We start from the raw sequence: 27999 nt of genomic DNA on the forward strand, positions 1-27999 counted from the left end.
CTGCCTCCCACACCAGATGCAGAGATGTCATGACATATTCTGATGGGGCGGGGGGATTCACACCAAGTCTTCCAGCAGCACTTTCCATCCCTGCCTCCTGTCTCTTAAACTCACATGTGCTGGGTTGGGTCTGCCTGTTCCTAGTCTCATTTCACAGTTCAACCCTCCAGGCCTGGGAGAGCAGCCTCAGCTTCATGATCCTCTATACCAAGAATCCACAGGTTGTAGACCAGGAGATGATGTGCTTGTTAACAGCCATGGGAGGGAGGGGGGCATGTGTGGTGGGCACAGGATGAATCCAAATGGTGTTCATGGGCCGTTCTTGGGCCAGGGCCTAAGCACCTGTTTCCTTTTTGTTTTTTGGCCAGTCCTGGGGCTTGAACTCAGGGCCTGAGCACTGTCCCTGGCCTCTTTTTGCTCAAGGCCAGCACTCTACCACTTGAGCCACAGTGCCACTTCTGGCCTTTTCTATAAATGTGGTGCTGAGGAATCAACCCAGGGTTTCATGCATGCAAGGCAAGCACTCTAGACACTAGGCCATATTCCCAGCCCTCATTGTTTCCCTTTTGAGACAGTCTTGCTCTATAGCCTAGGATCTTGCAATCCTGCGAAATGCCCAGGTAGTGCCTGTTTTCTGCACATATGCCTGAGGGTACTACACCTGGCTATGAGCAAGGGAGTGAGTAGTGAGGGCGGGGGGGGGGGGGGAATAGGGATAGGGGTTTCCTAGTTTGGGCTCTTACACAGACAACTTCAAAGCTGATGGTGCTAAATTTCCTGGTATAGTAGGACCTGCCAAGTCAAAGGGGCCAATGATGAGGGTTTTGTGGGTTGGAGTGCAGGGCAGAAGCCCATGTTCTGGGAACTACCGATATGCCAGACACTGAATGACACCATTGTCACTCAGCTTGGCCTGAGGTTCCATTTATGTGTGCATCTCATGTCTGCGTGGGTCACAAACCATGCTAGGGCAGGATGAAGAGATGTTAAGACACAGGCTTTTCAGCTTTTATTACAAAAATCATGATCCAGACCAATTTAATTTCCCAACAAAAGTCACCGACTCAAAAATTGATTTATCAGGGCTGGTATTGAAGAGTCTTCCTCAGACCAACCCAACAATCCGTGATTTCTTGTGGTTTCTCACTGGGTCTCATTGAAGCGGGTCACCATTGTCTTGTGCAGTGTCTCCTTGTAGGATTCCGTTGAAGTAACCCCATAGGAACTGCCCCGAGCACCCAGGCCAGAGCCCCGCACCCGTGTCTGGGCCTGTGTGAGGAAGGTCAGGTTAAGAATGTCAGGGGGCGTTGAAAGTAGTTACAACTGTGACATAACAATCGTTTCCTAATTTCAACGTCCCATCTGTATCTGTAGCTTCTATTATTGATGATGTTCTTGTATCACCTTCCTGTGGTTGTACCTACACTATCTCTGTAATCTTATCTGAGTATATTGGAAACCGTGTATGCTGGTATTAGAACTAGGAAATTGAAAGGGAATACCAAAATCGAGAGGCACAGGGTAAAAAAAGACAAACAACTACAAAAGCAATACTTGCAAAACTGTTTGGTGTAAGTGAACTGAACACCTCAGGGGGGGAAAGAGAAAGGGGGAGGGGAGTATGAGGGACAAGGTAACAAACAGTACAAGAAATGTATCCAATGCCTAACGTATGAAACTGTAACCTCTCTGTACATCAGTTTGATAATAAAAATTTGAGAAAAAAAAAAAAGAATGTCAGGGGGAAGGGTGCTAGCTGGGGCAGTGCTGGGGACAGGGAATGGGTTCTGGGAGACTCACCTCAATGGGCGTTACAATGCCCTGCTTCTTGCGGCCTAAACCACTGCCTTCTTTCCAGCCCATGGCCTGGAGCATGCGACTGCCAATGTTGTCACTGCCTAACCCATCGCGAGTAGGCTGCTCAAAGTCCCTGCAGAGGAACAGTGTATTGTGTAAGTGATCATATTTGTGAGTCCCAGGCTACCCCCCTCCCACCTGGCACCCTGGCCTGGGCACTCACACAGAGGCTGCAGCCATGCCGCCATACTTCCTCCTCTTGGGCTCCGGTGGCTCTGGGATGCCATATTTCTCCCTGCGTTCTGCTGCACGGTCCCGGTACTTCATTTGCTGTAAAAGTTTGCTTGTTTTTTTTTGTTTTTTGGTGTGTGTGTGTGTGTGTGTGTCCCCATCGTCCATGAGGTTTCCACAAACCCAAGCATGGATAGGGTGGGAGTGGGGTCCCAAGGGTCAGAACTGGGAAGAGGCAGCTGGGCAATGGTGGCTCATGCCTGTAATCCTATCTACTCAGGAAGCTAAGATTGAAGATCATGGTTCAAAGCTAGCCTGGGCAGGAAAGTCCATGAGACTTATCTCCAATTATCTACCAGAAAACCAGAAGTGATGCTGTAGTTCAAAATGATAGAGCGCTGGGGCTGGGAATATGGCCTAGTGGCAAGAGTGCTTGCCTCGTATACATGAAGCCCTGGGTTCGATTCCTCAGCACCACATATAAATATACAAAAAGCCAGAAGTGGCACTGTGGCTCAAGTGGCAGAGTGCTAGCCTTGAGCAAAAAGAAGCCAGGGACAGTGCTCAGGCCCTGAGTCCAAGCCTCAGGACTGACAAAAAAAACCCAAACAAACAAAATGATAGAGTGCTAACCTTGAACAAAAGAGCCCAGGAACAACACCCATGCCCTGAGATTGATTTAAAAAATAAAGGGGGTGGGGGTGGGGAGGGAAGAGGCCTCATAGGATGGCTGTCAAATCGGGTGAACCTGGATAAAGTATCTGCAGTCCAGCTGCCTGGGTGAATGGGGACCAGGTGGTGAGTGGGGCAGAAGGGAGCGAGGCCCAGTAATGGGTCACACCTCACCTCCATGTCATTCTTTTCCAGCGCCTCAAGCTCATTTTCTGACAAGTGGGCTCGCCGGTGAATCTCAAGGTTTTGCTGCAAGGAGGACAGGGTAGAGTGAAGCAGTTTGTCTGAGGTGGGCCAGGCTTGGGGTACATTATCAACCATCCCCTCAAGTCACCTTGTGGAGTCCTGAAAGCTGCTGGTGCCGGATGAGTGCCTCCTTGCTAGGGAACTGGCGCCGGCAGAGCAAACAGGCCAATTTCTGCCAGTCTGTAAGCTTTTCCTCCCGCTCAGGACCCCCACGTTCCTGCTCTTCCTCGCTGTCACTCTCTCCACTGTAGGCTGCCACTAGCCCTCGAGGTGGGCTCTGTAGAAGGGGGAGGGGACAGATGGTCAATCCACGCGAGATTGGAAAGTCCCTGTCCCCTTTTTGACTTCACACTCACTGGACGGTCGTCACTGGCCAATTTTGGGAGATCCATGCTGGCATGCTGTCTCTCAGCTAGGGCTCCCTGAGGTGGAAGACACAAAGTTAGGGCTCCCATCCAGGGCCCTGAGGGACGACAAGACTGTTGGCAGGGTGTATCTAGGCAGCTGCAACACACCTTCTTCTCCAGAATGGCATAGCCGGCATCTGCAGTGGCTGACTCTCGCCTTTCATCATCTCGCAGAGAGCTAATGGGCTGAAAGCTGTTTTTAAAGTTTTCTTTTTGCTTGTTGAGACTGCGGGCCCACCGCTCCATGTCCTTGGCAATCTAGGGATGAAAGGGGAGGTGAGATTCCCAGGAAAACCCCAAGCTGGGGCCAACAGTTTTGTCTGAAGACTGCTGCAGCCTCAAAGCCATGCTTTTCTAGCGTGAACCATTGCAAACAAAGGGTTGCTCTTGGCCTCTGGGCTGGGGCTATGTCGCCCTCTACTGGCAAAACATCCATTTACAAGTGATTAATTCCCCAGCTCTCCCAACACAACCTCCTTCAAGCTATTACAATGATTCCACAGCATTCCTCAGTACTCCCAGCCTCAGGGTTTGCAAGGCCCAGGGGGCAGCATTCTGGGCAGAGGGAAAAGTGCAGGAGGCAGAACAAGCAGAGTGCCAGAGGCAGCCAGGCCCACTTCATGCTTCTGTCAAGTCCTTCTCTCTGGTTTCCTCCCTATTCTAACAAGCAAAGCACTCATCGTTACACGTTTCCTTTTGAACTTTTGAAGATACAAGACTGTATGCCTATGTATCTTCTTTTAATTTTTCTTTTGGGGGTGCTGGGGATGGAATCTGGAGCCTTGCCCATGTTATACAAGTACTCTACCACTGAGTTACATCCCCAGCCCCTATGTATCTGTCATTTGGATTTGCACGTGTGACAGGATTCCATGTTCACAGTTTTCCCTGCAGCACACTACCATTTTTAGAATTCTCCAGGTTGCTGAGGGAACACAGCACTTGCTTCTAAATGCTGCGTCCAAAACTGTCATTCTCTTTCACCATGGAGAGACTGAAGTTCCCGCCCACTGCAAAACACTGCAGTGGCTCTTTTCCTGCCCACCCTCTGTAGGTCTCTAAGAATTCCTCTGGGATTATGCAATCACTCACCGGGCAAACAGGGCTCACTCACTCAGCTGGCACACGCCTCCTCACAGGACTGCCACAGCTCAAGAGCCCTGTCTGCCTTCAGCAGTTGCTGCCACTGTCCATGCTCCCCCCCCCCCCCACCATCCAACCTCCCTGAGCAAGAGATGGCAAAGGCTGACAGACCACAGGCTTGGGGACTCACCTGTTGGGCTGTCTTGGTCTTGTGCTTTTCTTTCTTCTCTTTGCCTTCCTTCGATTGCGCCCCTGCCTCCTTATGCCCATCAGCTGACTGCTCCAGGGCAGGAATGTAGGTCCTCCGTTCCCCATCCCAGTACAGGTACTGCTGGCTTTGTGCATTATAGTAATACTGAGGGAGGATGTGAAGAGGGGCCATGAGGCAAGATACCTTAAGGAGGGGACCCCAACCCAGCTCGCCTTGAGTTGCCCCATCACCTGAGAGTTGGGGTCATAGTAGAGGCCAGTCTGGGGGTCATAATAGTAACCAGATGTCTCATCGTATTGGTAGGTAGAGACGTCAGGAATAGCTGCAGGAAGGAGAGGCATAGAAGGTCACCCTCCTCTTCTCTGGCATGTTAAGAACGCTCCACCGTACCATGGGCCATGGCTACTCACGGTACTGGCTGTAAGAATCCGGGGCATTCGGGCTGGTGGCTGGTGGTAAAGCAGAGCTGGGATGGGTAGGACTCTGGAGCTCTGATTTCAGCACAGCAGGTGATATGATGGTGTATGACTGGTTATGAGGCCAGGCAGGGGAACAAGGCTCAGTGTTTGCCAATGCTAATGCAGCCCACCCATGATGCCCACCTGCCTCCCCAGCATACCCCTGGGAGCCCTTACCTGGCTGTTGGCAGCAGTACCCTGGCTGCTGCCTGCCTCAGCTGATTGTTGGTAGAGGCCAGGGGCAGCACCAGGCTGGCCACGGGAGAAAGCCTGCAGTGACACAGAGTCTGCCCCAGCCTCCAGGGAAGCTTCAGGACCTAGGAAGGACAGAGAGAGAGAAGGTGGTCATGAATGGAAGGGCATGGGACCCTGTGTGTGAAAACCCCACCAATGGGCTAAGGGAGACTTGGGAGGCTCACCTGCTCCAGCTGGGTCCCCTTTGCTTCCAGTCATGCCAGGGCCCTTGGTGCCCTTGAGGTAACCATGGGCATACAGGGAGGAGTCTGTGCCCTGGCTGCCGCCATAGCCCTCATCCTGTTGGTAGTAGCTGTAGTCGACGGGCGGCTCCTCGGTGGTGGCCCAGCCACCCTCCCCACCCTGGGAAGCCTGAGAGGCAGGTGGGAGGGGCTCATTAGAACTGGCAGGACCATGAGGAGAGGAAGGACCTGCTACAAACATGTGCCTTACAAGTGGTACTAGTGTTTCTGCTGGACAGAATAGCATGCAGCTGTGTGAGACAAGTGAGACGTGAGCATAGCCTGATGACAAAAGCTAAGGGCAGTGATGGAAGACTGGAGAAAGGACATAGGTCCACAAGTTCCAGGGGTGACACCAGTATGTGTGGAACACTTGCTGGGCTCCAGATCAAGGCAGACACCCCATCTACCTACTTCTCTTTTCCCAATGTTCTTTCAACCACTTATAATTCCTTTTTGTTCTGGAATATACAATATATACTTATACACACATATATCCATATGTATATGTATGGGTATATATGTGTGTATATATGTGTGTATATATACATAGACACATAAATGATGTATATATACGTCTGTAAACACATGTGCACATCTAATCCACACACATATAGACACACACATATGTGAAGGGTATGTAACACACTACACCAACACAGGACTCAACAGAACAAGCACCAGCCCTGGAAGTCATCCATAAAAGCCCAAGAGGCACCCAGGAAGGGAGCTAGAGTGGACGAACGGCAATGGACTAGGGTGTCTAGAAGCAGGAGCAAGTTGGAAGGGCCCATCGAGACAGAGATCGGCAACCTCAGTCAGCCAGGTAGGTGTCAGGGTGCTGGGACGCAGAGGAGCCAGTACCTGTGAGATGGCCCACTGGGCTGCAGCGATTGCAGTGCTGGCTACGGAAGCAGCATTGATGCGACTGCCTTCATTGGAAGCCATGTCCCTGGGGAGGAAGGGAGAGACTGCGAGTGAACTAGGAGGCCTCACATGCTGGGTGGTAGGGAAAGACCACACACTGGAAGGACACCGGGCCGGGGGAGGGGGGGAAGGGAAGTGGGGTGGAGCCCTGACCTCTTAGAACCCTTGGCAAACTCGACGTTGATGGTCTTGCCATCGATGGTGAGAGGTGGGTGCAGGGCCTGCAAAATCTGCAGCAGCTGGGCTGCTTCCTGTGGGTGGAGGGATGGCAAGGACACAAAGGTCAGGCCCGGGGAGGCCCCCGGCTCTATTGCCCCATTTCCAGGCTTGGGGCCGCGGTGGGGGAAGGGTCCCTCCTCCCTACCCAGGGGGCCGGGACTCTGGCTGCCCGACCCCCCCCCTGTGCCGCCCTCACCACGATGGTGGAGAGCTGGATGAAGGCGAAGCCTCGATTCAGTTGTGTCTGCTTGTCCTTGATGACACGCACATTGGAGGAGGACAGCACTGCATAGGGTGCTAGGGCCCCCAAGATGGAGTCCATGGTGCTGTGTGGGTTCAGGTTGCGCAAAATGATGGCTGTGGGGAGAGGCTCAATGTGAGGGGGTACCCTTTTCCGTCTGCTACATGAACCCCCCGCACACCTAGTGACTTCCCACTGCTCCTTGGCCTCTTGGCCTCCGTGCCCATTTGCCTGCTTGCTTCTTCTCCACCTCTTCCTACATGCACTCTGCTCGACAGTACCTGTGCTAGCCCAGTCACTCACCTGCCGAGAACCTTGCTAATACACCCTCCAAGTCGGGTTTGTGGGGTTGCTCTCCCTGTTTTTTGTACTATCATGTGTCTCTCCCCACCCCAACCTCCCCATACCAGACAGAAACTGCCTTAAGGACATGAGGACCAGGTCCTGCCCATGACCATTTCTTGCACCTTAGGAAGCTCAGCCCAGAAAACTCAGGGCATGGAGAAAGAGAAGAGGAAAGGAACAACTGACTCACTGTCGTTGGCGTTCTCCGAGCTTGGCTCCGAGCCCTGCGACAGAGCCTGGGAGGCTAGCACTCCCTGAGCCTGGTAGGGCTGTGGCAGTGGGAGCAAGCCCTGGCTTAGCTCCCGTCCACCTAGTGGCAGCGCCTGCTGATCCAGCCTGGTGCCAAGGGGCAGCTTCTGTTCTGCCTCTGTTCAGGACAGTGGGAGACAGGCTGGTGTCATTGTCCTGCTTCACCAACCCCCACCCCCACCCCAGCACTGGTCCTCCCCTTCCCCCCTACCTCCAGGTTCTGGTGGCTTTGGGAGGGGGGGGGGATGGTGTCTCACCTGACTTGGGCACACCGCATTTGAAGCATTTCTCTCGGCGCTTGAAATTCTGGACGCCACACTGTGAGGCATAGGCCAAGTGGTCAGAGGGGGACAGGCCTCTCCGAGGCACCCTCTAAACCTGGACCTACAGGTTCCCCAGTGAACCCCATAGGGTGGCCTTCTGGAAGGCTGTCACTTCTCAGTCCTGCCTCAGTCCTTAGCTCAGGAAGCAACAGCAGCCACCTCCTTTCTGCCTCTAAGGCGCTATCAACTCAATATTTTTTTCCCTTGAGTTCTCCAGTAGATTCTTTTTCCCAAGACTTGTTCCTCAATGTTCCTTCCTAGAAGCCAGCAACCTTTAGGACTAACTGAAATCCTACTTTGCAGAACTTTTTCTCAGCCTCTAGAGATCTCGCCCTGCGTCCACCAGGTTTGATCCCTATTCTAGTCAGGTACGAAGGCAGTATTTCTGTGCTAGGTCCAGGAAGCCCCACATGGCTCCATGTGACTTCTGCCCTGGGGATCTAAGCAGATAGGTAGATGTGGTGTAAACAACAGGCTAGTCTTCTGTGACTGTGTCTTGATAGGGGTACAGGAGGGGGGAATGGGCCAAGAGAAGTACAGCTCATTCTGCTAGTCCACCTAGAAACAAGGAAATCTGATTTGGGAAACCCAAAAGTTTAATGTTGGCTGGGAAGAAACCCCAGTGGAAGGAAGAAGAGATTTTCTGTATGTGTGGAGGAGGCAAGCAGAGAGGCAAAGTGATGGCTGGGATGAAGAGATGATGCTAGGTAAGGAATGCATGTGGAAGCTCAGACTTGTTCAGGGTTTAGGCAGAGAGGGAGGGGAACTGTTCAAGACAGGCTTCATCTGCTATGTCACTGGTTAGGGCAGAAGAAAGGTCAGGATATCACAGAGGGCATGCTCTGTGGTGTCAGGGTGGTAGAGGGTAATGATGGGCATAAGCAGCAGGAAAGGCAAGGGACGCAAGGTGCCATTTCTTAGACAGGATTCTGGTTAGAAAGGAGGGGAAGGAAGGAAGGAAGGAGAAGAGAAGCCTAGTTTCAAGGAAAATCTGGAAATAAGAGGGATGGTATGCTATTGTCACTTTCTCTCCAGAGATGCCAGGTACCCGCCTTCTGACAGAATGACAGGTGCTGCTTCCCCTGGCTAAGGCAAAGTGCTCCTCAGAGAGCAGGCAGAGTCCTCCCTTAGCTCTCTGTCTCCCTGTTAGGCTTTAGGATAGACAAATGGCAGTGGGAAATAGGGCTGGGGCTCCTGGGGAAGGCCTGAGGCTATCCCAGAAATCCTTGTTCCCTGTGATCAGGAACAAGTACTAGCTAAAGGCTTATCTATGGTTTCATCTCTCTGAGCCTCAACTTCCTTTTAGAAATATGACCAGAAAGACCACACACTGTACCCTCCAGGCCTAGGTGAGATGTGGCTGTACCAGGATAGCCTTCAAGGTTGAGTCCCCTGACAGGAGCCCTAGGAATAGGAACACTCTGTGCTTTTCTCCAGAGGTTGTACAGTGTAGACTGTGAGCCAGGGGTCATTTGAAGCATTAACCTCCCATCTGTCATCTTAAGAGTAGAAGATAGGCCAGGAATGTGGCTTAGTGGTAGAGTGCTTGCTTAGCCTGCATGAAGCCCTGGGTTCGATTCCTCCATACCACATACACAGAAAAAGCCAGAAATGGCACTGGGGGGGCTGGGAATATGGCCTAGTGGCAAGAGTGCTTGACTCTTGACATGAAGCCCTGGGTTCGATTCTCCAGTACCACATATATAGAAAATGGCCAGAGGTGGCGCTGTGGCTCAAGTGGCAGAGTGCTAGCCTTGAGCAAAAAGAAGCCAGGGACAGTGCTCAGGCCCTGAGTTCAAGGCCCAGGACTGGCAAAAAAAAAAAAAAAAAAGAAATGGCACTGGGGCTCAAGTGGCAGAGTGCTAGCCTTGAGAAAAAGAAGCTCAGGGACAGTGCCCAGCCCCTGAGTTCAATCACCAGGACTGGCAAAAAAAAAAAAAAAAAAAAAGTGGAGGACACCTAGATGGTGCTGGTGGCTCACATCTATAATCCTAGCTACCCAGGAAGCTGAGATCTCAGGATCATAATTCAAAGCCAGCCTGGGCAGAAAAGTCTGTGAGACTCTTATTTTCACCACACTACCCAAAAAAAAAAAAAAAAAAAAAAAGCCAGAAGTAGGGTGTGGCTCAAGTGGTAGAAAACACTAGCCTTGAGCAAATGAAGCTTAGGGATAGCACACAGGCCCTGAGTTCAAGCCCCAGGACTGGCACCAAAAAATAGTATCAAGGCCAAAGCAACATATTCTGTAGCCAACCTGGCTCCTAAGGCAATGTCCCACATGCCAGGTTAGGCCTATACTATCACCAATAAGCCTATTGGGCTACCAGGCAAGGCTATGGTTGGTAAGGGCAGAGCCTGGCTGGCTGGGTCCTAGAAAGCCCATCCTTAACACCACACCTCCTGGTAGGCCCAGAATGTGAGCTACCCCTGTGGAGCTGCTTCTTTCCATGGCACCCATTGCCCACCACCTCCCTGTACCTTATTACATAGCCAGTCTTCATTGATCTTGGGCTTGGGGTCGCTGTAGTGCATGGATACCTTCTGGCCCAGGATATTGAGGGAGTGCTGCGGGAAAAAGCAGAGTGCAGTGAGGTCCAGGCAGCAGTGCCCCATGCACCGTTTCAGCAAAGGAGAAGAGAGTGAGCGAGCCCTTCAGCTGGATGGATGAGGGACAGGGAACGGAGGGAGGTCGGAGAACGGACGGAGGGAAGAAGGAAGGGAGGGAGGGAAAGCGCCGCAGCTCTTGGGCACAGCTGCTCGCTGCTTTTCCGGGCAGCTTTTCCGGGCACACGCACCCACACGTGAACACACACCACCAGGCACACAGTGCTCGGCTGACCGATGCCTGCCGGACAGAAGGGAGAACCCCCAATTTGGCCCTGACACTGGCAGGCCACACCCAGGGCCAGCACTACATAGGCTACACTTGGGGACAAGGGGAAATGGGGAAGGGGAGGGAAAGGAGGAGAGGGCAAAGAAAGAGAAATTGCGCATGTGCGCTAGTGCTGGAGAAGGGGAAAAAGAAAGAGCCATATTTAAAGATGGAAGTTCTTGCCATGAGGCCGCCTTCCCAAGGACAGCTGGGCCCAGGGCCCATGGCACTAGCCTACTGCCCTGCAGAGCTAGCCCCAGGGCTGCTGCTGCTACTGCTGCCAGGGCTGCTCTCTACCACAGCCGCTTCTTTCTCCTCTGATGCTTCTAGGGATCAAGGCTGGAGCTGGGTGGCCAAGGCAGACCTTTGCATCTGGGAAGGTCCCAAAGCTGCTGGGTGGGACTCTGTTGCCAGGTTAGGGGAGTGGGCCAACTGAGGCTGACTGAGAACAACTCCAGACTGAGAAGGCAGAGGTGGGGCCTCTTATGAATGGAGGGCTGGGGAGGGGGTGGCAAGCAGAGTGAGCCTAGACTATCAATAAAACTATCACACTTGACTGGAACTTTTGACCAACAGAGCAGTGCTGTCTCCCTGCATGGAACTCAAAGGGCCAAATTCACATGCTGGGAGAGGGCTGACAAAAGGAGTCTTGCTAGTTAGCGTGCCAACAGCTCTGTTCCTTGGTGGTGAGACTTCCAGCGGTTCTTCTGACTCTGGCTGACTGGAGGGAGTAGGGAGGTCTCCTTGGGACTCGCCTGCCCTCTGGGGTGTGGGAAGCTAGGGCAAAGAACCCAGTCGGGCAGCTCTTTCTCGGAGAAGCTCAGCTGGGAGAGGTGGAGGGCAGCACACTAATATCTGGCAGGAGGAAGGGGGTTGGGGCCAGTGCTGAGCCTGGCTCTGGATGGAAAGCCCACTGGGTAGCGAGAGATGGGAAGAGGAGTCACATGGGAAGTAAGGGCAAGGAAGGGGGAAAGAGGGGATAGTGGGGGTGGGACACAGGGAAGGGGTCTGTGTCCATAAGATTCAGGCGATGGGGAGCGCTCGATTATAAAGTAGTATTTGTTTGGGGGGGGGTTCAAGTGCGGCAAAGCAACCTGATTGGCTTCCATCCATCGTGTAGCGTCCTGCAAGTGACTAAACTCGACGAAGGCGAAGCCCCGGCTCTGACCTGGAGACAGCATTCAGATACAGACGCAGTGGGTTAGTCAACAGCTTTGGACACGCGGCGTTCCCGGGGGCGGGACCCGAGGGGAGAGGACCAGGGGCACAGAGGGAAGGGGGAAGAGGAGAAAGGAGGAAAGGAAGAGAGAAAGAAAGCAATGTGAGAGAGAGAAAGAGAAAGGGGGGGAAGGGGTATGGTAGGCAAGGTAGGTAGTCAGGAAAGACAGTAAAAAGGGAAGGTGGAGGGAGGAAAACAGGAGAGAGATGAGAGTAGAGGGAATCACATCCCAACTGAGCAGAGATGGGGCTCAGCCAGTCCTGCCTAGACAGCCTGGAGTGACAGAGTAAGCTAGGAGAAAAAAGATGCAAGGGAGGGCCATCTCCAGAGGAGGGGGAAAGGACAGGCTTCTGGCTCCATACTGGCCACAAATAACTCAAGGGCAGGTGCAGCTCAAGGCCAGAAGTGCCTAGAACAATACCTGGAGCAAATGTTTAATCAAAGAAACAGAAGAGAATCCAGGCTAAGCTGGTCTGTGTGATGGGGCCCTTGGAACATAGGAGTAAGGAACAAGTCAATCTCTATCTAACCAGAGTGCAGGGGTAAGGTAGCAGGCCTCACTAGGGAGCTGCTCCAGGGCCACAGAGGGGAGAATACAGGCACCTACATCCAGGTCCTCCTGGACAGGAGAATGGTGGCCAGAACTAGCCAGGAGGATCTTAGATGTAAGAAGTGGTAGATGTCTGGGAGAAGAGGCCACACCTGGGGATGACTGCTTGCAGGAGTGACCTGTAGTCTGTCACTGAGAGCAAACTATATGCCAAAAGATTCCTGGCCTGGCCAGGAGTGGGAAAAGAAAAGGGGTTTTGGGCTGAGGGCTCAGGAAAGCATCTTCAGAGATGAGCAGAGGGAGGCTTTGGATGTGGCAGGTCCTGGGGAAAACCTGATCTATAAGAATCACTGTTAGGGGGGATGGAGTGGTCTAATCAGAAGGAGAGGGAGAGGGAAAGAAAGGGGGGTGAAGAGAGAGAGAGAGACAGGCAGAGAGATATATGGGAGGAGGGAGGGAGGAAGGAGAGATGGAGGAGGTGTAGGGAGGAAAGAAACTGAGATGGAGAGAGAAGCCCAGGCAGAGTGAGGCCCCACTGTGCCTGCCTTGGGAAGCCTGGGCAGAGGTCCTGCAGAGACAACTCCCCCACCCTTCTAACCTCAGGCCAGCTCCAAGCAGCCTGCAAAAGGGAAGGAGGGAAGAAGGAAAAGAGGGAGGGAAGGAAGGGAAGGAAGGGGTAGGCTTCAGATGAGAGCCATCCCCTGTCTTTCCCTCTTAGGACATAGGAGTGGGTCCATGTCAGACCTACTTTTTGGTCAGAGGCTGTTGCCAGAAAAAATGTGGAGAGCAAGGGGCAGAAGAAGGAGGAAAGAGAAAGGAGTTTGCTGGGAGGGGGTCACCTAGTCAGATCCTGAGACCCAAAGAGGAAGCCTGGCCCTGGTCCTGCCCCCAGGGAGTGCTCACTCCCCTCCCTGTCATCCCTCATAGAGGCTATTGGAGCTGTGACAGTAGGGGAAGGGGAGAAAAGAAAAGGGTACCCTCAAGCTGCCCATTCCCAGCTGTGTTTGGAAGTCAGGGAAAGGAGGCTGAGGGAGAGACAGAGGTAGGAGATCTGGAGATTGAGGCTGGCCAGTGGAGAGGGTACTGGGAACGAAAGCTCACCTGATGATTTGTTCCTCATCAGCCGGACCTCCCGAGCTTGTACACCATGGGACTGCAGCTGGCCACGGATCTGTATGGGGAGATAGAGTACAGGGGGCTCAGCAAAGGGGATGGATGGATAGGTGAGGTGCCTGGAGGCCTCTGAATCTTGGGAGGCCATGGACCACACCCACCTACACCATCTGCTCTGCATCATCTTTCAGTGACAATAGCCTGACCCCCAAAGAGCACGTGGGTGCATGCACATGCCCCCCCATCTGCATCTCTCAGAGTGACAGAGTGATAACAGCCTTATCCCCACACCAGTACTCAGCCTTGGCCACCAACCCTGGACTTGCAGAAAGTGAGTTGAACGAAGATAGGGACACAGTGCAGGGTAAAGATGGCAGTGAGAAAACATGAGAACAAGTAAGCTACCAAGTCAAGAACAGTGGGCAGCAGGGGTAGGACAAAGAGACAGTGGAAGCTATGAAGCAGGGAAAGCTGGAGTGAGACTTGACCCTTTGCAAAGGGATTACCCCTTTCCTGGCTTGCATCCAAATACGCCATGATGCAAAGAGCAAGCTGGAGAGGATAGGAGCCTGAGCAAATCCCAGCCTCATGTTCTAGATCATGAGGAGAAACTCTTAGGAGGAGATGAAGGGCAGAGATGTGAGCCTTGGGTAAATAGCAGGGACAATTGACCAGGCAAGGGCAGCATCTCTAGGCTGGGGGAGAGAGAGAGAGAGAGAGAGAGAGAGAGAGAGAGAGAGAGAGAGAGAGAGAGAGAGAGAGAGAGAGAGAGAGAGAGAGAGAGAGAGAGAGAGAGAGAGAGAGTGTGTGTGTGTTTTCTTGGGGAGGAGTCTTTAGGCCTTTGAGCCTCAGTTTCCTCATTGAGTTCAATGACAGGAAACTAGCCTTCTACACATACCCACACACAATGATGAAAAGCAAAGATGGACAGATGAGCTTAGTAGAATTTTAAAACACTCAAGGATGGCTGAGGAAGCAGTAAGAATTTGGGCTCTCAGATCCAGCTGCCCAGGTTCAGACCTCCACTCCCCTCTGCTACCTGCTGTCTGTATAACATGGGCCAAGTCATTTCCCTGCTTGGGATTGGTAGGAGTGACTACAAAGAATACCTTCTCGGCAGGGCCTCAGTGAGGGTTCAATCAGACCTGGCATGTGGCTCACCCTGCCATAAGTCTTCCAGTGACTGTTGACCCTTAACAGGGCAGGACAGCCAGACTTCAGAAGTCCCCCACATAACAAAGTGGGCTTGTCACTGTCACAAATTGGACAGCCTGCAGACGGCAGAGGAACACTGCTCAGAGAACTCACAGAGGTGAAGGGCATTGAGAAGAAGGCTACCAGGCAGGAGGTAGCCTAGTAGTCCTCTCGGGAAGTTAATGTGGCTTGTTATGACACGCTCATATGAGAGCGAATAGGAGAACGGGGAAGATAGAAGGGAGAGAATGTCATAAAGGCAAACAGGGTGGGGCAATGGTCAGTAGCTATGCAAGGTATTGTGGTCTGGCCAATGAAAAGAGTCTCTACGTCTGATAAAAGAGGGAGGGGGGAAAGAGATGGGAATTCCAGAAAATACCATGGGCCCTGAGTCCTTGGTCCCCCTCCCCCCTCCCTGCCATGGCCCTCTGCCATTCAAAATTGCCAGTACTGGGCCTGCTAAAGACTTGGCCCTGACCCACAGGTGCAGGATGGAATTCTATGGAATGTGCAGGAGGGAGGATCTCTTCTCTCCAGCAGCTGCCAGCCACCCTGCAGCTGTTGCCCCATGGGCCAAGCTGGCTTGTATCTGACATACATCCCTTCCAGACCCACAGTTGATGGGGGTCTGCACAGAGGATGGACAGCACTGAGTGACAGGAGCCCTTGGGGAGAAGGGAGGGAAGGTGCTAAGGTTGGGGGAGTGAGGGAGGGGTGGGAAGAAGTTAAGGGCCCTGGAGGAGACCCAGCCTGGCCTCCTTGCTCTGCTGCTTGCCCAGGGCCATGGGGGACACGTACGTCATCCTCAGTGGCTGCCTGTGGCAGCATCCTCAGCATGACGATGTTACTGGCCTTCTCCTCCTCCTCCTCCTCCTCATCCTCCTCCTCCTCCTCCCCTTGCTCGGTCCGATAGTCCTGGTCCCGATAGTCGCCGTCTCGGGGGAAGCCCGGCGGGCCGGTGGGGCTGTGCCTGTGCCGCCGCCGCCGCCTACGCTGAGTCTCAGAGCCCGGGGAGGCCTCGTAGGAATCCTGGCCGACAGAATGAGATGGGAAACACCAGACGGGCAGTCAGTCTAGACAGGCCTAGAGCCTGGCCGCTGGCTCTTTGAGGCAAGCAGGCTCTGAAAGCCAGGGGTGGGCGGGCTCCGGCTAAAGCCTCAGGTAGGCAGGGTGGGTAGGCCTTGGACTGCAACCCTTTGGGGGGCTGGAAATAATCCATGGGATGTTTTGGGGGAGGGGGACTATCTTCAAGGGATGTGCTATGGATATGGAGGAGGAACTCCCAAAGGCAGGTGACAACACAGCTTCGATCTCTTTGGGACAAGTGGCCTGAGGTCAGGACTAGACTCTGCCCGTGACATCTCTCCTCTTCCTCCCTTGCCTGCTCAGCTGGTGTGTGTAAAACTGTTCTCTGTGTCACTGATGGCCATCTATGGTTCTTGCATGGCTTGGTTTGGGCCCCACAACCAAACCGGAAGCATAGGAACCACTTTAGGTATAGGCCCAGAGGGGTCAGCAGGCCCAGCCATGGTGCTCCCCATTTGTTCCTATTCCTCAACTCTAGCCAGGGGCCACTGTCACTACCAGTTTCCTTCAGAACACACTGTGGCTGCTGCCCAACATACCTATCCCAAGACTAAGCAGGCTAGGCTTGGCCCTACTCCCTCCCACCTACAGGAGGACAGGAGCCAGAGAGCTTAGGTGCTCCTCTCCCACACTTGCCAGAGGGCCTTCTTGGAACCCATTGGGCAGCCAGAGACATCCAGGTACAGCTCAACAGCCACCACCAGGGAAACATGGATGCCTGTAGCTCCTGGCTCCCAACCAAAGCTGGTGGCTCACCAGAGTCTGCTCTCCAGAAGTCTGAGGGTGGCTTAACTTGCTCCCCAGAGGGATGGGCTTGTAAAAGAGAACCTATTTGAAGCCAGGTGCTGGTGGCTCACCTGTGTAATCCTAGCGACCCAGAAAGGTGAGATTTAAGGATCGAAAATCAAATCCAGCCCAGGCAAACAAATTTGAGAGATTCTTATCTCCGATACATTAGCAAAATGCCAGAAGTAGAGGTATGGTTCAAGTGGTAGAATACCAACCTTGAGCAGAAAAGCTGAATGGAGAGCAAGAGGCCTGAGTTCAAGCCCCAGTACCAGCACACACAAAATATTACCTGCCTGCTGCCTAAACTGGGGCTCTCCCAGTCCCAAGCAAGGCTGTATCTTCCCCTTAGACGTGGGCTCCCTGATGGTAAGCATTTATGCTTTACCGCTCAGGCTAAAGCTAGCTACCCCATAGGGATGGCTTCCTCACAGATCTTTTCCTTCCTGTCTCTCTAAGGGGCTCTCTCAATACTAGGAATGTCCATGATTGGCCTCCCACAGCTGTTTGGCTTAGTGATATCCTGTCTCTCAGTTGTCTTCTCAGCCCCATATGTTGGGTCCCACAGAAAAGATCCTGCTGAGTTCCCTAAATTGGCTGGGAGCAGGGAGTATAGGGATTGCAGTGAACCATAGGCCAAAACTGAGCAGGGAAGAAGGGAAAAGAGGTGGTGGCCAGGGGCCCTCAGAAATACAGAGGCAAGCATGTGGAAGCCAGGAGACCCGACTCTGGAGAGGAGCCCTCAGAGAAAGGGGGAGGGGATAGAACCATCCAGGTGAGGTAAAGCCACTGAGCAGGCAAAGGCATAGGAACAGGGAGGGCACTCACTGCCTGCACCTGGTGCTGCAGCAAGATACACAGGCCCTTCAGGAACATGGCCCCAGACTCACTCTGCCCTCACCTCTGCACTCTGCTCCTCAGACGAGTCATCATAGTCATGTTTGCTCTCCTGGCTGCCATACTCTCGGGGGTATGAACGGTAGTCCATGTCTCGGTAGTCATGGTCTCGACTGCGGTTTTCTCCACCATCATCCTGAGATCGATCAGTGGCTCCATAACGGCCAGTCCTGTCACCACGACCACCCCTAAGGAAAGAACAGTAGGATTAGAGGCCATACTTTCTTGAAAGGTGCAAGAGGCAAGAGTTATCTCACCCCTCCCCATCCCCCATACTCTAGTTCCTTAGTTCCCCTCCTCAGCAGGGACCATATCACGCAGCATGGGCTGACTGTTCCATTGATCTCAAACCCAATTATCTATCCCCTTTCCATACCCTCCCATCTCCTTGAGCCACCACAGATCAGGTTTGGCCTCTAACTGGCCTCCTTCCTAATTCTGTCCTTATAACCCAAATCCCAAATGTGAGGGTTCTCTAAGGCAAGACCAATCAACCAAAACATGAAATTCCCTTCAGTGGCATCCTGATGGTTTCCAGATGAAATACTCAAACATAGTAGGGTCCCATTGGCACATACCTGTAATCCTAGGAGACTGAGAACTGAGGATCTTGGTTCAAAGCCAGCCTGGGGCATACATACTATATACAATTAACCAACAAAAAGCCAGAAGTGGAGCTATGGCTCATATAGTAAAACACTGGCTATGAGAGAAAAGGCTAAAGGACAGTGCTGAGACCCTGACTTCAGGCCCCAGTATGGTCATACGGTACTATTTACTTCACACACACATAAGCGCGCGCCCGCGCAGGGTGCCAGTGGCTCATACCTGTAATACTAGCTACTCAGGAAGCTAAGATCTAAGGATTGAAGTTTGAAGTCAGCCTGGGTAAGAAAAGTCCCTGAGAATCTAATCTCCAATTAACCATCCAAAAGGCTGGAGGTGGAGGTGTGGCTCAAGGCATTAGCCTTAACCACAAAATCTGAGGGAGAGTCCAGACCCTGAGTTCAAGCCCTAGGACTAGTGGACACAGACACCACACAGATACAGACACAGACACAGACACACACACACACACTGAAATGTGTGCCTGCAGGATTTGACCTCTGCAGACTTCTCCCTGACCTCTGAACTTTGTATGCCACCCTGCTTGTTTAAGTCACCTTTCTACTACTAGCACTTTTTGGGTTTTTTTTGCCAGTCATGGGTCTTGGACTCAGGGCCTGGGCACTGTCCCTGGTTTCCTTTTGCTCATGGCTAGCACTCTACCACTTGAGCCACAGCACCACTTCTGGCTTTTTCTGTGTATGTGGTGCTGAGGAACTGAACCTAGGGCTTCATGCATGCTAGGCAAGCCACTCTACCGCTAAGCCACATTCCCAAACCCACTACTGTCACTTTTTGCTACAATAACTGTAAAACAATTGTCTCAAAGTTGATTTAATATTAATTTATTTGAGGATTAAAAAATTATGGGCACTGGTAGCCCAAGCCTGTAATCCTCGCTACTCGGGAGGCTGAAATCTGAGTATCATGGTCCCAAGCTAGCCCAGGTAGGAAAGTCCATGAGACTCTTATCTCTAATTAACCGCCAGAAAAACCATAAGTGGATCTGTGGCTTAAGTGGTAGTGTTAGACATAAGCAAAAAAGCTCAAGGATAGCTTTTTTGCTCAAGGCTAGCACCCAGGCCTTGAGTTCAAGCCCCAAGACTGGCACAAAACCAAAACAAACTGGATGCAGTCCAAGGAAAGCAGCTCATACCTGAAATCCTAGCTACTTGGGAGGCTGAGATCTAAGGATTGAGGTTTGAAGCCAACTTAGGCAGGAAAGTAGAAAGCTCATGAGGCTCTTATCTCCAATTAACCATGAAAAAAGCTGACGTGGAGCTGTAACTCAGGTAGCCTTAAGCTTTTTTTTTTCCTTAAGCAAAAAAGCTCAGGGACAGCACCCAGGCCCAGAGTTCAAGCCCCACTACTGACAAGAGAAAGAGGAAGGGAGGGGAAAGGGAGGGGGACAGGGAGAGGGAGAGGGAGAGGGAGAGAGAGAGAGAGGAGAGAACCTTAAGCTAGGAGTTCAGGGCCAGCCCTGGAATTGATCATCAGCACCATGAAAAAATTTATTTTTGCAGTACACTATCATTCACTGAATTCCAGTTGAAGGGGAAGGAGGATAAGTAAAGCCTCTATACTGTGGCCTGCATAAATCCACCAGTAGTAAACCTCCCAGCAAACAACTGGCTACAAGAGTGTGCCCTCTACTAGAGAGTTGAAAAACCTAACTGTAGGCCTGGTACTGTGGATCTTTGAGAAACTAGACATTATCAGAAGTCACTAAACTTCTGAATCACAAGCTTCCCTTCCAGTCCCTCGTGTGAAAAATGCTCAGTACCTCAAAAGAGATCTGTGCTTTCAAGCATAGCTATTAGAGCTTTCTGGGAGGCAAGTGGCACCTATCATGTTGACTTTTATTGTTTGCCAGTCCTTGGTCCTGGATGCTATCTGTGAGCTTTTTTGCTCAAGACTAGCACTCTACCATTTGAGGCAGAACTCCACTTCTGGATTTTTTGGTGCTCAACGGGAGATAAGAGTCTCATGGAGGGGCTGGGAATGTGGCTTAGTGGTAGAGTGCTTGCCTAGCATGCATGAAGCCCTGTTTGATTCCTCAGAACCACATACACAGAAAAAGCCAGAAGTGGCGCTGTGGCTCAAGTGGTAGAGTGCTATCCTTGAGCAAAAAACAAAACAAACAAACAAACAAACAAACCAAAAACCAAAAAACCAAGAAAACAAGAGCATAAGGCTCCTAATCTCCAATTAAAGAGTAAAAAGGCAGAATGTAAGTGTGGCCCAAGTGGTAGAGTACCAGCCTTGAGCAAAAGTGCTTTATCTGCCTGGGCTGGTTTTGAACCTTTATCCTCAGATCTCAGCCTCCCGAGTAGCTACGATTATAAGCATGAGACATAAGTGCCAGGCAAAAATTTTATTTTTTATGCCAGTCCTGGGCTTGAACAAGGCCTGGGTGCTATTCCTGAGTTCCTTTTGCCCAAGGCTAACAGCACTTGAATTACAACTTCACTTCTGTATTTGTGGCAGCTGACTGGAAATAAGAATCTCAGACCATTGGTGACTGTCAGGTGTAATCCTAGCTACTCAGGAGGCTGAGATCAGAGGATTGAGGTTTGACGTCAGCCTGTGCGGGGAAGTCCTTGAGACTCCTAAATTCAATTAACCACCCCAAAACCAGAAGTGGTGCTGTGGTTCAAAGTAGTAGAGTGCTACCCTTGCTCTGAAGAGCTCAGGGACAGTGCCCAGGCCAAGAGTTCAAGCCTCAGGACCGACCAAAAAGACAAACAAACAAAACCCACGGTCTTTCCTGCCCATGCTGGCTTTAAACTGAGACCCTCATATCTCCAGCTTCTTGAGTAGTTAGGATTATAGGCATTGAGTCACCAACACCCAGGGTCAAAAATTTTTTGAAGACTAAAACTGCTAAAAAATAAAAACGTATTCAAGGGTGAAACTAAGTTCAAGGTGGTAGAACACCAACCAATGAAGAAAAACAAGTGTCAGAAGACAGCAAGTCTGAATTCTGGTCTTGGACCTAATTAATATACATTCATTTGAAAAAGAAAACATTGGGGCTTGGAATATGGCCTAGTGGCAAGAGTGCTTGTCTCATAAACATGAAGCCCTGGGTTCGATTCCTCAGTAGCACATATATAGAATAGGCCAGAAGTGGTGCTGTGGCTCAAGTGGCAGAGTGCTAGCCTTGAGCAAAAAGAAGCCAGGGACAGTGCTCAGGCCCTGAGTTCAAGCCCCAGGACTGGAAAAAAAAAAAACCAAAATAACAAAATAACGTGGGCCAGATGCCAGTGGGTCATACCTATAATCCTAGCTACTCAGGAGGTTGATATCTAAGGATTATGGTTCAAAGCCAGCTCAGTCAGGAAAGTCAGTAAGACCAGACCTCCAATTAGGCACCAATAAAGCTACAAGTGGAGCTGTGGCTCAAATGGTAGAGGCACTACTGGCCTTGAACAAAAAAATCTCAAGGACAGCACTCAGGCCCTTAGTTCAAGCCCTAGATTAGCACAAATTTTTTTTTTAAATGGGACTGGAGGGGCATTCAGTGGTAGACTAATATGCACAAGGCTGTGGATTCTATCTGCAGCACTGAAAAGCAAAGGTAAATTAAACTATACCTTATAGATGAATGCAATGGCCAGAAATGGTCAGAAACGACATTAGAATGTCTATTATTAACACAATTCTCAGCTATTCTAATCATACTCATTAAAGCAAAAAAAACTCAGAGGCAGTGCCCAGGCCGAGTTCAAACCCTAATACTGGTGAGCGTGCACGCATGCGCACACACACAGGTAAAGGTCAAATCACCATTATTTGTAGCTAATAGGGTGGGTAATCCTGTAAAGCCGAAAAGATTCACCTGAAAAGCAATTACTAATAATAAATCAAGAGATGCAGGTATAGCTCAATGGTACAGCACTTACCTACCACACTGGATTCCAATCTTAGTATTACAAAATCAGAAGCATGATAATAGCAATAATAAATCAGTAAAGGTGCTAGGTACAAAGTTAATAGAAACAAATATCTGATTTCAGATAATCACTGTTAGAAAACAGAAAAGAGTGGCTACAATTGCATTAAGGTTTGAATGGGCTGGGTGCCAGTAACTCATGCTTATAACCATAGCTGATCTGGGGACTAATGGTTTTAAGCCAGCCTGGGCAGTAAGGTCCATGAAGACACACTCTTAATTTTCAAAAAGCCAGAAGTAGAACTGCCCGCCCCCCGGCTTGATATTGCCAGTGGCTCATGCCTAATCCTAGCTATTCAAGAGGCTGAGATCTGAGGACTGTGGTTCGAAGGTAGCCCAGGCAGAAAACTCCATGAGCCCCTTTTTTCCCTTTCTTTTGCCAGTCTTGGGGCTTGAACTCTGGGCCCAAGCACTGTACTTGGCTTCCTTTTTTGCTCAAGGCTAGCACTCTACCATTTGAGCCATAGCGCCACTTCCAGCTTTTTGTGTTTCTGTGGTGCTGAGGAATGGAACCCAGGGCTTCATGCATGCTAAGCAAGCACTCTACTGCTAAGCCACATTCCCAGCTCCCGCATTAGCCTTTTAGCTCTAATTATCACCAAAAAGCCAGAACTAGAGCTTTGGCTCAAGTGGTAGAGTACTAGGCTTGAGAAACAAAAAATTTCAGGGACAGTGCCAAGGGCCGAGTCAAGTTCAAACCCCAGGACTAGCGTGTGTGTGTGTGTGTGTGTGTGTGTGTGTGTGTGTGCGCACGTGCGCGTGCCCGTGCATGCACATACACAAGTTTTGATATGTAATTATGTTCAAGATCATGAGTAGTACTCTATATATGCCACAAGATACATTTGAAATGAATGAGATTTAAATGTCAGAAATGAAACTATATTGGAAAAGTAAAAAAAAAAAAAAAGGAAAGAAGAAAAGAGATGATTTATTCATAATTTTTTTGTTTTCTTCTTGAGGGTGGTGATAAGTCCAGGTGCTTGATCTCAGGGTCTGGGCACTTTCCCTGATTATTTTTTTGTTTGTTTAAACTCAAGGCTAGTGCTCTACTACTTGAATCACAGCTCCTCTTCCTGCTTTTTGGTGGTTCATTGGAGATAAAAGTCTAATGGACTTTCCTGCTAGGTTGGCTTTCAACTGTAATCCTCAGATCTCAGAGTTCTGAGTAGCTAGGATGACAGGCATGAGCCACCGGAGCCTGGCTGTCTTTTTCTTTTAAGGCTGGCACTCTACCAATTGAACTACACCTTCACTTCCAGGCTTGTGCTAGATAGTAGGAGATACAAATCTGTCAGATTTGTCCACCTGGGCTGGCTTCAAACAGTGAAGCCTCAGATCTCTGTCTCCGGAGTAGTTTGGATTACAGATATGAGCTACCAGTGCCTGGCTCCACCTCCTTTTTTCCTGGTCCTGGGGCCTGAAGTCAGGGCCTGGGCTCTACCACTTGAGTCACAGCTCTATGTCTGGCTCCTCCTTGAGCTTTTTGTTTGAGGTTAGCACTTTTTGATTTTGAGCCACAGCACCGTTTCTGGTTTCCTGACGGTTAATTGTAGGTAAGAGTCTAACAGACTTTCGTGCCTGGGCTAGCTTTGAACTGCAAGTCCTCCCTCCTGGGTAGCTAGGATTTACAGGTATGAGCCACCAGCACTCAGCCACTTCTCATGGACTTTCCTACCTGAGCTTGCCACAATCCTTAGATCTCAGCCTCCTAAGTAGTTAGGATTACAGGTATCAGCCATTGGCCCCTGGCATAATCTCTATCTTTTTGTAGTGTTGGGGATGGAACCCAGGGCTTTAAGCATCTGAACACATGATCTACACTGAGCTATACATACCAGTCTTGTAACCTAGAAAAATGAGAATTATGAGCCATATACAGAAGCCTTAAACAAAAGGTTATTAAATTCATATATATATGTATATGTATATATCAACAAAACACTTTGTGTGGAATAGAAACGAAACCATAAATCCAAGGAAAAAAACATTAAGTTTGGGGCTGAGATTATAATCCAGTGGTAGAGTACTTGTTTCCCATGTACAATATTCTGGGTTCTATTCTCAAACTGAAGAATAAAATCACTATTTTATACACTCCTATACACAATTTTGCATAGCACTATAAGCCCCAGTTTTTATGAATGCGAGGCAGGAGAACTTCAAGTTTGAGGCCAGTCTGGGCTACATAGTGACAGCTCACTTAAAAAACAATTTTTTGGGGTTGGGAATATGGCCTAGTGGCAAGAGTGCTTGCCTCGTATACATGAAGCCCTGGGTTCAATTCCCCAGCACCACATATATAGAAAACGGCCAGAAGTGGCACTGTGGCTCAAGTGGTAGTGTGCTAGCCTTGAGCAAAAGAAGCCAGGGACAGTGCTCAGGCCCTGAGTCCAAGCCCCAGGACTGGAAAAAAACAAAAACAAAAACAAAAAACAATTTTTTAAGGAAAGAGGAGGAGGAAAATATGGGGATAAAAACGAACAGAATTCACAGATTATAAAAATGTGTTTAGGGGCTGGGAATATGGCCTAGTGGCAAGAGTGCTTGCCTCATATACATGAAGCCCTGGGTTCGATTCCCCAGCACCACATATATAGAAAATGGCCAGAAGTGGCGCTGTGGCTCAAGTGGTAGAGTGCTAGCCTTGAGCAAAAAGAAGCCAGGGACAGTACTCAGGCCCTGAGTCCAAGGCCCAGGACTGGCCAAAAAAAAAAAAAAAAAAAGTAAGGCCTTAATCTAGGCACTGGTGGCTCATGCTTATAAAAAACAAAAACAAAAAAAAACCCCCACAAAAAATGTGTTTGAAAGGATACTATATCTCATAAAATTGAAAATTAAAACTACACTGAATTGCTGGCTGAGCACTCACTGGTGGCTCATGCTTGTAATCCTAGCTACTCAGGAGACTGAGATCTGAGGATCAAGGTTCAAAGCCAGCCCAGGCAGGAATGTTAGTGTGATACTTATCTCCAATAAACTACCAAAAAAGCCAGAAGTACAGCTGTGGCTCAAGTAGCAGAGCATCAGCCTTGAGCAAAAAGCTAAGGACAGTGCCTAGGCCTCAAGTTCAGATTCTAGGATGGGCACACAACACAAAAAAGTACTGGTATTTGCAGTAGCCTCTTGTTTCCTGAGCTCCAGCCAAAGGAGAAGAGGCTCAGACAAGGCAGACTACTCATAAACCCACCAGTGGTAAAGAACCCAGGAAACAACTGGCTACAAAAGCTGCTCACAAGAGCACACCCTTTACTGGACAGGAGGAAAAAAACCTAACCATTACAGGGTTGTGGTGCTTTACCAAACTAAATGCTATCAGATAACCAGTGAGCTTCTGATTCATAAGTTCTTTTTCCAACATCTGATGCTAGAAATTGCACAAGACTTCAAGACAAATATGTGTTTCTAAGCACAGACATTAGTGCTTTACAAGAGGCTAATGGAGCCTCTCTGGTTGACCTTAATATATATATACATAATGTCAGCCTAGGGGGGTCCCAATTTAACCCAGGGCCTGGGGTTTGTCCTAGAGCATTTTTTCCTCAAAGACAGCACTCTATCGCTTGAGCCACAGCTCCACTCCCATCTTTTTTTATGCTTAACTGGAGATGAGTCTTGCAGACTTTCCTGCACAGACTGGCTTTGAACTGTGATCCTCAGATCTCAGTCCCCTGAGTAGCTAGAATTACAGGAGTAAACCACTAGTACATGGCCTGGTTGACTTGTTTTGTTTTTGGCAGTCCTGGGTTTCAACTCTGGTCCTGGGCACTGTCTGTGAGCTTTTGTACTCAAGGCTAGGGTTTTACCATCTGAGCCACAGCTCCACTTCCAGCTTTATTCTTTATGGTTCATTGGAGATTAGTCTCTCACTGACTGTCAGGGCTGGCTTCAAAACATGATCCTTGGATCTCAGCCTCCTGAGTAGTCAGGATTACTAGAGTAAGCCACTGGTGCTTGGCTCGGTTGATCTTTGGAAGATTCCAACCTGTGTGCTACCTATGCCATATGTGTAACAATTATGCTAAAAGATATGTGGCTAGTAGCCCATATACCTGGAGAATGTGCCTGTGGCTTAGGCCTGTAATCCTAGATAATCAGGAGGCTGAAATCTGAGGATCACTGTTTGAAAGCAGCCAGAGCAGGAAAGTTTTGTGTGACTGTGATCTCTAATTAACCACCCACAAAGCAGGAAGCAGAGCTGTGGCTCTAGTGATAAGAGCACTAGCCTAGAGCAAAAACAAACAAAAAACTCAGAGACAGCTCCCAAGCCCTGAGTTCAAACAGAGGCTGCAAGCACTCACACATAAGTAAAGGTCAAATGACCATTTTGTAGCTGACAGAAGGTAACCCTGCAAAGCCTAAAATAATCACCTAAAAACAACTACAACCTGACTCATGTAATTGTAATCCTTCTGTACATTACCTCTATAATAACAATAAAGTAAATTAATTAGTTTCAAATAATAAATCAAGAGCTGCAGGTATAGCTTAGTGGTAAAGTACTTCCTAGCACATTGGATTCCAATCTCAGCAGGATAAAATCCTAATTGTGATAATAATAATAGTAATAGGGCTGGGAATATGGCCTAGTGGTAGAGTACTTGCCTCGCATACATGAAGCCCTGGGTTCGATTCTTCAGCACCACATATATACAAAAAGCCAGAAGTGGCATTGTGGCTCAAGTGGCAGAGTGCTAGCCTTGAGCATAAAAAGAAGCCAGGGTCAGTGCTCAGGCCGAGTCCAAGGCCCAGGAATGGCAAAAAAAAAAAAAAGTAATAAATCAGTAAATATGCTGGGTACAAAATAGAAATAAGTATCTATATCTATATTCAGATAACCACTGTTGAGAAAACAGAAAAATAGCAACTACAAATGCATTAAGGTCTGATATTGTCAGTTGTGTGGCTCATGCTTATAATCCTAGCTCCTCAGGAGGCTAATTTCTGAGGATTGTGGTTCAAAGCTAGCCCAGGCAGGAAAGTCTATGAAGTTCTTATCTCAACTACCAAAAAAGCTGAAGTGGAACTGCAGCTCAAGTGGTAGAGGGTAACTTTTAAATAATGAAACTCAGGAACATAGCTTAGGATCTGAGTTCAAACCATAGGACCAGTGTATGTGTGCATACATACACCCAGGTTTGATATTTAACTATATGAGTACTTTTCATATATGTGGCAACATACTTTTGAAAAGAATCAACAATTCAAATATTGGAGATAGGGACTGGGGATATGGCTTAGTGGCAAGAGTGCTTGCCTCGTATACATGAAGCCCTGGGTTAGATTCCCCAGCACCACATATATAGAAAACGGCCAGAAGTGGTGCTGTGGTTCAAGTGGCAGAGTGCTAGCCTTGAGCAAAAAGAAGCCAGGGACAGTGCTCAGGCCCTGAGTCCAAGGCCCAGGACTGGCAAAAAAAAAAATATTGGAGATAAAGGGTCTTATATGCTTTTTCTGCCAGGGCTGGCTTTGAACCTCTATTCCCAGATCATAGCCTCCTGAATAGCTAGAATTATAGGCATGGGCCATCAGCTCTGGAATCATAATTTGTGTGTGTGCGTGTCTGTGTGCTAGTACTGAGGCTCAAAGTCAGAGCCTCAGACTCTGAGTTTTATCTTTTAAGGCTGGCACTTTACCACCTGAGCCATGTCTCTATTTATAAGATTTTTTTAGATAAGGGAAGATAAGGAGTCTTTCAGACATATCTGTCCAGGCTGGCTTCAAACTGGGATACTTAGGTCTCAGCCTCCTGTATACTTAAGAACAGGAGTGAACCTCCAGTACCTGAATCATAATCTTTATAACCCCCAGTCTTATAACTTTGGCCTAGTGGCAA

At 49.7% G+C, this 27999-nt stretch overlaps 1 protein-coding gene across 10 annotated transcripts in view; it reads right to left on the reverse strand.

The window, feature by feature from the left end:
- Positions 1-984: 984 nt before the first annotated feature.
- Rbm10 (RNA binding motif protein 10) overlaps positions 985-27999 on the reverse strand; it is a 39083-nt gene continuing 12068 nt past the window's right edge. For 2 of the 10 annotated variants that reach the window (XM_048335729.1, XM_048335738.1), the window contains exons 3-24: positions 17607-17790; positions 15632-15862; positions 13628-13697; positions 11852-11925; positions 10364-10450; positions 7820-7880; positions 7504-7680; positions 6924-7084; positions 6662-6759; positions 6446-6533; positions 5525-5711; positions 5283-5422; positions 5058-5175; positions 4878-4969; positions 4627-4791; positions 3462-3611; positions 3303-3368; positions 3035-3223; positions 2875-2949; positions 2021-2127; positions 1801-1930; positions 985-1269 (exon numbers count right to left, since the gene is read on the reverse strand). In XM_048335729.1, the coding sequence (XP_048191686.1) occupies positions 1144-1269; positions 1801-1930; positions 2021-2127; positions 2875-2949; positions 3035-3223; positions 3303-3368; positions 3462-3611; positions 4627-4791; positions 4878-4969; positions 5058-5175; positions 5283-5422; positions 5525-5711; positions 6446-6533; positions 6662-6759; positions 6924-7084; positions 7504-7680; positions 7820-7880; positions 10364-10450; positions 11852-11925; positions 13628-13697; positions 15632-15862; positions 17607-17790 (2776 nt within the window). In that variant the 3' untranslated portion in view covers positions 985-1143. Of the gene's footprint in view, positions 1297-1736; positions 1931-2020; positions 2128-2874; positions 2950-3034; positions 3224-3302; positions 3369-3461; positions 3612-4626; positions 4792-4877; positions 4970-5057; positions 5176-5282; positions 5423-5524; positions 5712-6445; positions 6534-6661; positions 6760-6923; positions 7085-7503; positions 7681-7819; positions 7881-10363; positions 10451-11851; positions 11926-13627; positions 13698-15631; positions 15863-17606; positions 17791-27999 lie in introns of all 10 variants that reach the window. The other 8 variants (XM_048335730.1, XM_048335731.1, XM_048335732.1 and 5 more) reach the window with 8 other exon arrangements.

Source organism: Perognathus longimembris, chromosome 28 (assembly GCF_023159225.1).
Source record: "Perognathus longimembris pacificus isolate PPM17 chromosome 28, ASM2315922v1, whole genome shotgun sequence".
In the NCBI taxonomy this organism is placed as follows: domain Eukaryota; kingdom Metazoa; phylum Chordata; class Mammalia; order Rodentia; family Heteromyidae; genus Perognathus; species Perognathus longimembris.